The sequence below is a fragment of the Abramis brama genome, assembly GCF_963993115.1.
Source record: "Abramis brama genome assembly, chromosome: 23".
NCBI lineage: Eukaryota > Metazoa > Chordata > Actinopteri > Cypriniformes > Leuciscidae > Abramis > Abramis brama.
The window spans coordinates 3,381,658-3,394,222 of NC_139985.1; the positions used below are offsets into that span (position 1 = coordinate 3,381,658).

Here is a 12,565-nt window from a genome sequence, read left to right on the forward strand (position 1 = left end):
AGTGTATACTTTTATGCATTATATATACTGTGTTGTGTTAGAAACGATGCATCACTCACATAAGTAGGGAAAATCAGACGTCAGTCGCGTTCACCGTTGAATATTCGTCTTTTTTATTGTCCTCTTCTTCATCTTAGTTCAGGTATTCATCCATAAACTCTTCATTCGTTTTTTAAAAATATATATTTCCATATTTAATTTCTTGAAAGGCCTCTGGATTTGACGAATCGATTGCTACTCCCGCCAAAGAGGCTGTGCGCATGTCCGGATTATGACCCGTTGCTATCACGTTTTTGGGCAAATTAAATCATTTTACAATTTATGTCAATGAATCAAATCTTTAATGTTCCAAACATGATGATAAATGTTTTACATGTACTTTTAACACAATATATGCACCATATTATTTTATATCCTCTTTAAATAATAAATAATGATACACATCATATAATTTTCTATGTAAACAATGTTATATACACCCAGTATTTTAAAGGGTTTTGGAGAGTTTAGTTGTTGGCAAAAAAAAAATAATAATAATTTTTTACAAATCATATAAGGAATTGGTGACCTTGGAGGTTTTTTTGTTTTTTTTGTTACTTAAGTTTTGTCTTTATTATTTATAATTCAAAGCTTTGTTTTGTTATGCACTGTTGTTAGCCCAGTGTGTGACTATAGTCATCATCATCATCATCATCATCATCATGCCTCGTGGAAGATCAGCAACCAGTGTCCTCTCTGACAGCAGTGACTTGGAATTTGATGGAATTGGTATGCAAATGAAACATTGTTATTGATAATTAAGATGAACAGATGAATGCTCTTATGCAACCAGCTGTTTGTGTCCAGCTGAGACAGAGATTGAAAAACTGCAGAGACAGTTTCGTATAACGGAGGGGGATCGGCAGGCCTACAGCATCCAGTCACAGGAAAAAATTCGCAAACAGCGGTCAGTGCCATAAAACACTCTCAGGTTTTGGTTTATTAAGTCTATTGGGTTAACTGACAATGACAAAACTTATATTTATTCAAAAAATTGTGAAAAAAAAAAAAAAAACCTGCATTGTTTTTCTTTTAGGAGTAGGGTTAAGATTTGTCATTAGAAGCCGTTCTCATGATGTTTTACCCAGCAATGTTGCATTATGTACATGTATTGCATTGTGTCTTGTATGGAATGTGTGTGTTTGAGCATATTTAGTTTGTTGTGTGTGTTTGTTTGTCCGCAGCCAGGAGATTTCTAAGCTGCGTGAGGAACAGGAGGAGTTGCTTCGCGTGCTCGAGTGCCAATCGCATAGAAAGAACGACAATCAGGACACTGAGAGTATCCAAACTCTGCTGGAGCAACGAAACACGCTGGAGGATCAACTAGAGAATGAGAGACAGACCCAAACACAGATGGAACAGGAGGTGCATATGTGCCTGGTTATTAAACTTAGTCACGTAACACACTGTTGGTGCTACGGATGTTTATTTGCATGCATTCTGTTTACAGATCATGAATATGGAGAAAAGGCTGGTGGAAGTGAGAAGAGGAGAGGTCACGGCTTCCCAGAGTCACACGTCTCAGGCCCGCCAGACTCAGAAGGCCACACGCACCCTGGAGAACAAACTGGACCGGGTAAATAGAGAATCAAACATTTCACAGCATGCACTTTCACTGACCACACAATTGTGGGCACTTCACATGTAAATCAGTGTAGAATTAAGTGGCTGGTTTTTTGGCCAAAATAAAGTGCAGACTGGACTGTGGCAAAACATTTGGCCATACAAAACTGTTCATTTGTTCCTTAGATAATGCTGAACTGGTGTATAGCTACATTGGTAACACTTTACAATAAGGTTCATTAGTTAACATTAGTTAACTACCTTAGTTAACATGAACTAAGAATGAACAATACTTCTTCAGCATTTATTAATCTTATTTAATATTAATTTCAACATTTACTAATACGTTATTAAAATCAAAGAATGTATTTGATAACATTAGTTAATGCACTGTAAACTAACATGAACTAACAATGAACAGTTGTATTTTTATTAACTAACATTAGCAAAGATTAATAACTACTGTAACAAATGTATTGCTCATTGTTAGTTCATGTTACTTAATACATGAACTAATGTTAACTAATGAACCTTATTGTAAAGTGTTACCGCTACATTTATATGAAACCAAATAATGCCTTAGTAACAGGATTGATGACTCGATCGGATTGAAAAGCCTTAATTTAATCACCTCAATCGATCCATTTAAAATTTCGATTGGATTGGAAGGGGTGGTAAAGACCTGAAATAAAAATTTTGGGGTGCTGAAGATGCTGAGATCATGTTGACAACATGAATATAATGCAGAATACTGATGGTCAAAAACATAGAAATGAAGAAATGTTTGGAAAAAAATCCTTAGTAATACGTCCATAGTAATATGTTTTGCATTTGACGTAAGTAGATTGAAACAGTGGCCAGAAATACACCTACTAAATGCGAGTTCATCATTTGTGCTGTGCATTAGTGTATGTGAATAATGGTGGTAAAAATAACCACAATTCTTAGCAAATAATCAGAATAATGAAAATTGCAAATGAAAAGGGAAGAGGTTTGCTTGTGTCATGTAAAAATCTTACTGCGATTAAGTCCTTGCTCTAATGATTGGAAATAATCACATTATTGGTACATATATAAACATAGTCATAGACCTTAGTCAGGTGGACACCATATTGAATTTAACACGGATGAAAATGAGGCAGCGCAAATTACCGTCTGGTTCAAGACATGCTTTTTTTGGGTGGTAAAAAATGGCTCAAATATCAGTAAATATACACGCAAACCTTATTAAATCACCTTGCATGATTAATTTAAATACTCTCCTCCCATAAATACTGCGTCTGAAAAGGTAACTCCTACAAATGCATATGCAAAAATAACCCTGTCCACGCCTTTTCAGCGATAATTTTTCACTGCGTGTCTTTAGTATATCTTAGTAGTTTCTTAACGCCAAAAGAGGGTTTGCGCTGGCGAAAGCTGTTAGTAAATCTGGCCCCTAGTGTGTGCATGAAAATTTTTCCCTTGTTGTCTCCACAGGCTCTGATTCGCTTTAACGAACAGCTGACGAAGAACAGCCAGCTCAGAGAAGAGCTCGAGACACTCCGCATGGAGCGCGTCCGATTCCAGCAGCTGCATCGCAGACTGGAGAAGGTTAGGCATTCTGGGTGTTTAATGAGTGTGAGGGATGCAGTGATTGAACACAGTTCAAACAAGTGCTGTTGTCTTTCTTTCAGGTATTGCAAGATGTTCGTAAGGATATTGGTGAAGTTATCGACATGTCAACCACAGCTTATGATGTGAGGTAAGAGAGATACTTTGAGATTTTAAGTTGCTTCGCTTATATGCAAAGTTTCCAAAATCATGAAAAACTTCAAAAAAATTATATTTTAGTTTTTTATTTATATCCAGTCATTTTTGTGCTTCTATTCAATTTCTATTCAATTTATAATGCAACATTTCTAATTATTTCAGCTTTTAAAAATTGTTTTAATAGTTTTTGTTTTAGATTTTAATCAGCGATAATAACCCTGCCTCCAATATAATCATAAGTCAAAAATGAAATATTACTGGTTAATATTATTCTTACCCTCTCTTAAATGCAAAAAGGTTTCCCAACCACTTTTAACATTGAAAAATTGCACACCTCAATTGTAATAATGAGTTATTATTTTGTATGGTATTACACATTGCTCCACCCTCAATACGTGTTTTGGACATTTGTAGCCGGTTCTATTTATATGTGTGTATTTAAGAGAGGAGGCACAGACCAAAATTACCATGATGAAGGAGAAGGCGATAAAGGATTTTGCGCAGTACTCAGCTGAGATGAAGGAGCTGGAGAGAGTCATCGCTCATGAACGCCGACTCAAAGAGTTCATGACCACCAAGAGTAACGAGAGAACCGCCATGGATGATGGACAGGAAATGAGACGCAGACAAGGTCAGAGAGCAATATTTGTAACCAAGAATTGTTGTTGGTTAAATTGTGTGCACTACCGTTCAGAAGTTTGGGATCAGTAAGATCAAAAATAAATACAAAGTTCTGTCATGAAACTCTAGATGGCGCCGGCTGATAGGTCCTTAACTCTGTTCGCAATCACATCATTATCTATAGGACACAGCTGATTGGTTCCTGCTGTATCAGTAGCCAATGAGCTCGCTGCTCAGCCTTCAAATATTTGGTCAGCATTTGCTGTAGCAGTTGCAGTGCGCTTTCAGAAACCCTCCACCTTCCCCAGCTCCACCTGTACACATCTGCTACGGCTAATTAATGTATACTGTGTTGTACAGCAGCAGCAGTATATCTGTCTTGCTCACAGTAGTGTGTTGTGTATGGATTGGCAGTAGAAAGTCCTGTACTTGCTCTGCAGCAGCAGCAGTGTAGCAGATCTATTCTGCCAAGACCAAACATATCAACATTGTCATATCCATATCCATTTCAATGCCAAACACTCTGATATTTGTTATGAGATATTTTAATTTAATGCATCTTTGCTGATTAAAAATATAATTTACTTTTTAAAAAATCTTGCTGATCCCAAACTTTTGTATACTCTATAACAGACTGATTGATTGATTGATTAATTGATTATACAGTACTGTGCAAAAGTCTTAGGCATGTTAATACCCCCCCCCCCCCCCCCCAAAAAAAAGAAATGGTTTTAAGTCAGTTATTTATATCTTTTTCTGTAGTGTGTCAGTAGGAAATATCAGTTTACATTTCCAAACATTCTTTTTGCCATTAATTGTAATAATCCAGTGAGATTTATGTATGCACAAGGAGTCTGACAACAGCCGGTATGATCTGACCTCACCATCATCGAGTCCGTCTGTGATTACATGAAGAAACAGAAGAAACTGAGACAGACTAAATCCAGAAGAACTGCGGGAACGTCTCCAAGATGCCTAAAGAAACCTTAGCAAAGCTACCTGAAAAACTATGCGCAAGTGTACCTGGACAAAAGCCGTTTTAAACGCAAAGGGTCGTTACACCATATATTGATTTGAATTAGTTAATAGAAGTTAAATCATAAATAAATTCAATTTGTGATTTTATTTTTGAAAGCATTCTCACTTTACAGCATTTTAACACAAGTGCCAGTACTTTTCACAGTACTGTAGCTTTGCTAAGGTTTCTTTAAGCATCTCAGAGACGTTCCCGCAGTTCTTCTGGATTTAGTCTGTCTCAGTTTCTTCTGTCTCAGACTTTTGCACAGTACTGTAAATCTAGCAATTTTATTGGCTGAAAAGTAACCAATGTGTGCTGATGGCAGAGATGAAGGAGCAGAGGAGGGCAGACGCCGGAGAGGAGACATTTGACACTCTGGAGGAGGTTTTCCAGCGGATCAAGAGATTGACTGGGGAAGATAATTTGAAGATGTTGGTTACAAATTTCATTCAGGGTGAGCTTTATTTTTTCTGTTTTGTGCCAACAAATGATTGCAATGTGTTATGCTGCAACTCTTTATGTGTTTTTTTTTAACAGTTGAGGACAAGAACTTTGCTCTTTTCAACTTTGTGAATGAACAGAACATAGAAGCTGAGAGACTGAGAGAGCAAATCCATCAGGTCAGTGTGTGAATCACAGAACTAGTCAAATAAAGACCCAAAACATACATATTGTTCGCAAGATGAACTGATCATTTAATATAAATACATGATTGAGGAAGGACAGTTTAGTCCCCTCCACTTTTTGTGAGATAATGATTTAAGTTTCATTAGATTTATTTCACTAAGCAGCTGTGCAAAGGCAAAAAAAGTAGTACTTTTGTCATTTTAGTGTTATGTACTATTATAGTATTTATATGATGTAGTATAGTATTTATACTATAATATTCTATGTTTTAGTGAAGTTTCTTATGTGATTTTGTCATTTTTATTATATTTAGTTTTTTTTCTGTTTAGCTTTATTTTCTTTTTACTTCAGTATTAGTTATAGTAATTTTAGCAACTTTATTGTTCATTTAGCACAATTGTCAAATTGCAAAAGTTTTTTAAGGTTTAGTTTTTCGTCTAATATTTATTTTAATTAATTAATTTTAAACTTTATTTTACTTAATGAAAACAATTTTAATAGTTTTAGTTTTAGTTAATAAGAACAACACTGAAAACACTTAAAGACCAAACAAAAGCCTGTGCCAACCTGGGCTAAATGAACATGGATAATGTTATTCATATTCACATTTTAATACAGACACAACAGTAGGAATCCATTTTTTGTGTTGATTCTGTTCCAGATTGGAGAAGAGATGAAGCAGTTGCACATGAAAGGTGTCCAAAAGGAACAGGAAAATCAGGTGGCGTTAAAAGAGTTGATGGATCTAAAGCAAGAGTGCGAGACACAAGCTCAACAGTCTGAAGCCCAGGCCGATGACATCAGCAAGATCCTTCAACAGATCAAAACAGGTACTAGTATAATCACCCAAACATGCGTTAACATAACCACGTGGATAAACCCTAGAAGAATCAAAAATGATAACATTGTCACGTTATCGTCTTAGAATGATACTTATGTTTTTATACACAAAAGCTTATGTTGATGTCTTTCTAGGGACAGACAGTGTGTTCAATAAGATTGACTGCGACCGAACACTGGTGGCTGACATGCTGGGCTCTTCCTCTGGGATCAGAGACAGTAACATCATGACGTACCTCAGCCTGGTGGAGCAGAGGACCAGTGAACTGCTCACCATTCAAGCCTTCATTAATTCTAAGGTACAGAAAAGACCAGAATGTACCAACAGGTTATTTCATAGGCAGTGTCCGAAATCACCCCCTATAGCCTTAAATAGGGCACTATTTGAGTGGACATTTGGAGTGCACTCATTCAATTCCACAATGCACCGTGATAACGAGTGTACAACAGATGTATGCTCATGGCTAGAGAATAGAATACCCATGATGCACTGTGAATTCCCGTGTCTGACCAGAAGATGGCGCAGCAGCTGAATCATCCATCAATCTATTTTCCAAACTGCGGGTCCAATGTGGATACAGAGTAATATCATACAGGTTTAAATTCCTTTTTAAATTATTATTAAATTAAAGGTTTATACATGACAGAGTTCTAGATAAATCTTTTATTACTAGAGCTGCCAGTTTGCTAAGTTTTAAATGCCTATTAAACATCAAGCACAAACGATGCAAAACGGCAGCCCTTCCGGCGCTCTCAGTGTCCGAATTCACTCACTCGTTTTCATTCACTCCTTCAACTCGACTATATTAGTGGAGTGATGTAGGGAATAGTGAATGAGGGTATAGGGGGCGATTTTAGACACAGCCATAGTGTTAAAGCAATTTTGTTAATTGATTAATGCGTTTTTTGCAAACTGTGGTAAAAAAAAAAAAATGCATTTCTGGTAAAATACAATTAGATTACCACCGAAAAAAACAGTGTAGAATACTCTTAAAATTGTCTAAAGGGCATCCATTGTACTCTTAACTTGTATTTACGTCAGAGTATTATTATCAGTCATGATTGGTGCTTAATTATTAATACTGGTTCTTATTATTAATATCAGTAATTGTTTTTCATGATTAATATTTTTGTAGAAACCATGATACATTGTTTTCAGGATTCTTTGATGAATAGAAGGATCAATGAACAGCATTAATTTGAAATAGAAATGTAATGCGTCCTTGCTCAATAAAAGTATTAATTTCTTCTTTTTTTAATCTTACTTAGGACCAAACTTTTGAATGGTAGTATCACGGTTTCTACAATAATATTATGCAACAAAAACTGTTTTCAACATTGAGAACAATCAGAAATGTCTCTTGAGCAGCAAATCATCATATTAGAGTGATTTCTGAAGGATCATGTGACACTGAAGACTGGAGTAATGATGCTGAAAATTCAGCTTTGAACACAGGAATAAATTACATTTTAAAAATGTATTAAAATAGAAAACAGTGCTTTTAAATTGTAATAATATTTCACTGTTTTTACTGTATTTTTGATCAAATAAATGCATCCTTGATAAGTATAAGAGACTTATTCGTTAAAAAATCGTACTTATTCTGAACTGCTGACCAGTGGTGTAACTGTGATGTAAATAAATAGGACCTGGAGAAGAGTTACGACCTGAAAGAGGTCGCTCAGTTCCTGCTGGGTCAGAAACCAGACGTGCTGAGACACGCAGAGATCGTTCAGCCGCCCATTACCAGGTGAGAGAAGCTTCTCATACGGTATGTTGAGCTATAAACACAGTCTATGGAGATAAAACAAAAGTACACAAAATATGTGGAAATAATGACTTTATTTTGTTAATATATGATCCTGGTCTTATTGTTCATGATGCAGGCATGATTTTGAGGCCGAGGACTCTTCTCTCACAGATGAGGAGGATCGACCTTTGACCCACAAAGAACTCCATCAGCATGTTATGATGAGCAGTGTAAGGCACACAGAATAGCTCTTTCCCATTCTGATGTATTCATTAACTACGGTTTGCATTACAGTTACATGGTGTTTGTGGGTTTTCTGTCGCAGGTTGTGCGTAAAGACGAGTCTCTGCATGCAGGAGGAGGCAAATATGCGAAAACCCCTAAGAGCAGCACCATGTCTAGTAGCAGACAGCGTTCGCTGGAGTCTTAAAGCTACACTGTGTAATTTTTTAAGTTGATTCTTAGCAAAAAACACTTTGTTCTTTCAAAATGATATGTGCTCATTAATGTGTAATTACTTCAACCAACTAATCAAATATTCTCGTAAGCGTAGAATCTGCCGTTTAGAATCGCTCGAGTCGCTCGAATGGCGGCAGCCATGTTGCGCCTCCATCTTGAAAATACATTAGCCAAAGAGGGACATACCTGGAAATTCAAGCTTTGCCTTTCGCGTTTTTACACTCAGTGGCACCGTGACGAATGCGAGGGGGAGATTACTCGCGACTGCCCGCAGATTTGAAATAATACGGCCACCGTAGGAGTTAAAACCATAGATATCCATATAAGGCTAGATGTCTTACGGTGTAGTCTCGAACGGCATCACCAGTGGCCATCTTGTCACAGGCAGGCTTTCTGGCGGGCTCTGTGGTACCTGATGTAAGAAGTGTGATCAGCACGAACACAAATACTCTTATCTCGCTGAAATCTTGACGGATTTACAAACGGTTTGGTTTCTTACAAACGTTATTAACGTTATACATGCTTGAACATGTATGTTATAATTATTCATATGTATGCAGTGTCATAACTACATCTCTGACGTTTATAACAAACCAAACCGTTTGAAAATCGGTAGAAAATTTAACAAGTTATGGTTATTTAAAAAGTACATGCAGCATTAAAACACAATGTTACGAGTGAGCGAGCTGCCTGTGGCAAGATGGCCGCCACGTGTGGACGTCGACCTCCATTGGCCAGCAGCGCGCACGAGACATCTAGCCTTTATTATATGATATCTATGGTTAAAACGCCCTCAGAATGGGAGGGGCTAGAAAGTAATATTCAGTTGGTAGTCATAAACAATTTCACCGCTAGATGGGAGAAAATCCTACACAGTGTAGCTTTAAGACACACTCTGGTCTTCTAATAAAAAAGTAAAAAATTATATATAGGTTATAATTCTTATTCAGCTCCATTCAAACATGCTTATCTTATAAATGTTAAGAGTTTGGAATAACATGAGGGTGTGTAAATAATGACAGAATTGTCATTTGATGAACAGTTCCTAACAACAAACAGAAGAGGGCAGAATTTAGCCAAAGTTAGTGAGTCAGTTAGATCATAGAACTCCCACAATGCCCTCATGTCTGTCATGTTTACAGTATATTTGAATAAATAAAAATAAATGTTTTCCCCCTGTACTCAATTCTTTGTTTTGTTAAATAATGCATCAAGTGGTCACATGTTTTGGTGTTTCCCATGTTTCTATTTAAGAGTGACGGCAATAAAAGTTTGGCAAAACAACAATTTCCAGGTATTGTGTTTTAAACTTTTATCAGACATCAGATCATTTTAGCAAATCTATTTTGGAGACTTAACTGAATTACTATATTATGACAGATTATTATTTCAGGCATTATTTCAGAAACAAGGAACTTGAGGTCATGTTATATTATGAATATAGTCAAAGGGTACTTTTGGACACAACAACCAGGAGTTTTTAACCCTTTAAACCATACATATAAGTGCCATTCTAAGTACTTTGAAAGGAATGCTATTGACCAATCAGCATCAAAGACTGGAAATATGTGATTTGTAGTCTTTAATTAACATTTTAAATATTATAATTCTTTAATTCTTACTTCACATTTTAATCGTTAATTTTAGAATACTGGAGGGTATGAAGATGTCATCAGCCACCACCACACATACATACTATTTTATTATACATATTTTTGTGCTTATTCTCTACTAAATATTCTGTTTGTAGCATTAATTCGATGGGGGATAAAAATAAATCTTAACCCTTGAAGTATTTGTGTCCCTTTTGATGCCAGTGTGGATTTAAAAACGCTCTCTTCTTCATTCTGTGAAAACAAACTCGCATATAATGCATCAGACGCAACTCAAGATGGAAGTTTAGATGCTTTGAAATTCGACCCCTTTTTAAACCCCTCCATTTGCTGCAAAATGTTTTGTGCACACGGCCCACCGTGTAACCACGGCAACCATGTAACCCCCCCCCCCCCCCCCCCCATCACTTCCTCATACTAGCAACCATCTATGCTAGCAACGGCTCTCTATCGCTCTCGCCCACACTGCAAAACAAGCAGCCAATCAGAGTACACGCTGACACAAAGAGAAACACTGACTACTACCAGGGTTGCCAAGTCCGCTGTTTTCCCGCGAAATTGAGCCACTTCTCTAAACTGTTAATTTTAACATATTGCATACATTATATTTGACTAAAATGCTTGTATTGAAATATTTCATATTTAACCAATGATAAAACTGTCAGATATTAAGTTTTGTGAAGTTTGGCCACTGGTAGATAGCCTTTGAGCTGTGTTTATGACCGCTACTATAGTGGTTTTCATTTTATATAACATTGACTGTAAAATAAGTATTTTATTTATGGGAATGGCATAATTCGATTTTTTTTTAAATCATTTTGGCATTTGGTAACTGGGATAATTTTGTAACGCAGACCTGGCAACCCTGACTACTACAACTTAGCCATTTACTATCACTTCTTATCTCATCCTTCCTCTGCTCTTTTTTCTTCCCAGGATGTATTTATGTTCCTTCCTGTCTATCTTACTTATTAATGCATTTGTGGTGTTTGCAAATGCAATTAAACTTTGGTATAACTGGTCCTGCACTGCTTGTTTTACAGACATAAATTCTCAAATTGTGAAGCGTTTTGAGGAAATGTTTTCCAAGTAATCAGACTAGCAGTGGGCAGCATAGTCTAAACCATGTTGTTTGTTTGTTTTTAATGTTTATATGTGATTTCTTACTGACAGTGAATGTATTAATTGTCTTATTGGCTTATTGCTTTCAAACTATGTGCACTATTATGGACATACAAAACGGTGCACTCAAACACACCAGACGCATTCATTCACCGTTATCTTCACCGCCCAAACTGGCCCATATCCTGTTCATTTTTCTCTGTCTATCTTGACTCTCCAGCCCTCGTAAACACATCCTGTTAGTCACTTAAACACTCCTTTTTATCAAAAGGTTTTTCATTCTTGTCTGGCTACATCTGGTTTTTGATATATCACGTGTTATTGTGACATCTACCAAACAACTGGATTTTTGCATTTTTCAAATGGTGGTCACTAGTTGCTTTGCATTGCTGTGCCGTTGCTAGGGTGTTGCTATGCAGATGCCAAGCTCTTCTAAATGGTTTTTAGTGCATTGCTATTCCGTTGCTAGTGGGTTCTAAGTGGTTTCTAGAGTGTTGCTATGCAGATGCTAATCTCTTCTGAGTGGCTTTTAGTGCGTTGCTATGTCATTGGTTTCTAAGTGGTTACTAGTGTATTGCTAAGCAGAATCTATGTTCTTCTGAGTGGTTTTTAGTTCTAAGCCATTGCTAGGAGGTTCTGGGTTGTTACTAGGTTGTTGCTATGCTGATGCTAATCTCTTCTGGGTGTTTTTAGTTTGTTAATCTGCCATTACTAAGGTGTTGCTATGCATATGTTAACCTGTTCTGAGTGTTTTTATTGGATTGCTATGCCGTTGCTTGGAGTTTCCCCAGACAGCAACATAGTGTCGGCCCAGATCCGGCCCACATCTGGTACACATGGATTCCACACATACCAGATGTGGGCCGGATCTGGGCCGACACTATGTTGCTGTCTGGGTCCAATCTAGGGGGTTGCTAGGATGTTGCTATGTAAATGCTAAGTTCTTCTAAGTGTTTTTTAGTGCATTGCTATACTGTTGCTAGGGGGTTTTGAGTGGTTGCTAAGGTGTTGTTTTGTAGAGGCAAAGTGACTTACTAGCCCAAGAGGGGAAAAAATCAATCTGCAAGTTTCCAAAACTATGTTCACTTTTATGGACATACAAAAAGATGGATAAACAAATTTTAACATTTTAAAAGATTTGAACCAACTAGAGAGACTCTAGA

General features: G+C 36.8%; 1 protein-coding gene across 1 annotated transcript; it reads left to right on the forward strand.

Moving 5' to 3' along the window:
* Positions 1-628: 628 nt before the first annotated feature.
* odad1 (outer dynein arm docking complex subunit 1) lies at positions 629-10,018 on the forward strand. The gene is made up of 14 exons (XM_084101689.1): positions 629-768; positions 847-950; positions 1,228-1,404; positions 1,490-1,615; positions 3,079-3,192; positions 3,276-3,343; positions 3,795-3,982; positions 5,316-5,444; positions 5,528-5,610; positions 6,279-6,447; positions 6,593-6,756; positions 8,105-8,208; positions 8,345-8,438; positions 8,534-10,018. Exons 1-14 carry the CDS (start codon positions 702-704, stop codon positions 8,636-8,638), a joined length of 1,692 nt encoding a protein of 563 aa, XP_083957815.1. The 5' UTR covers positions 629-701; the 3' UTR covers positions 8,639-10,018.
* Positions 10,019-12,565: the final 2,547 nt, after the last annotated feature.

Coding starts and splice junctions, on each gene's coding strand:
- odad1 (XM_084101689.1), top strand. CDS start 702: ATGCCTCGTGGAAGATCAGCAACCAGTGTCCTCTCTGACAGCAGTGAC. Junction 951..1,227: donor AAATTCGCAAACAGCGGTCA/GTGCCATAAAAC, acceptor GTCCGCAGCCAG/GAGATTTCTAAGCTGCGTGA. Junction 1,405..1,489: donor AAACACAGATGGAACAGGAG/GTGCATATGTGC, acceptor TTCTGTTTACAG/ATCATGAATATGGAGAAAAG.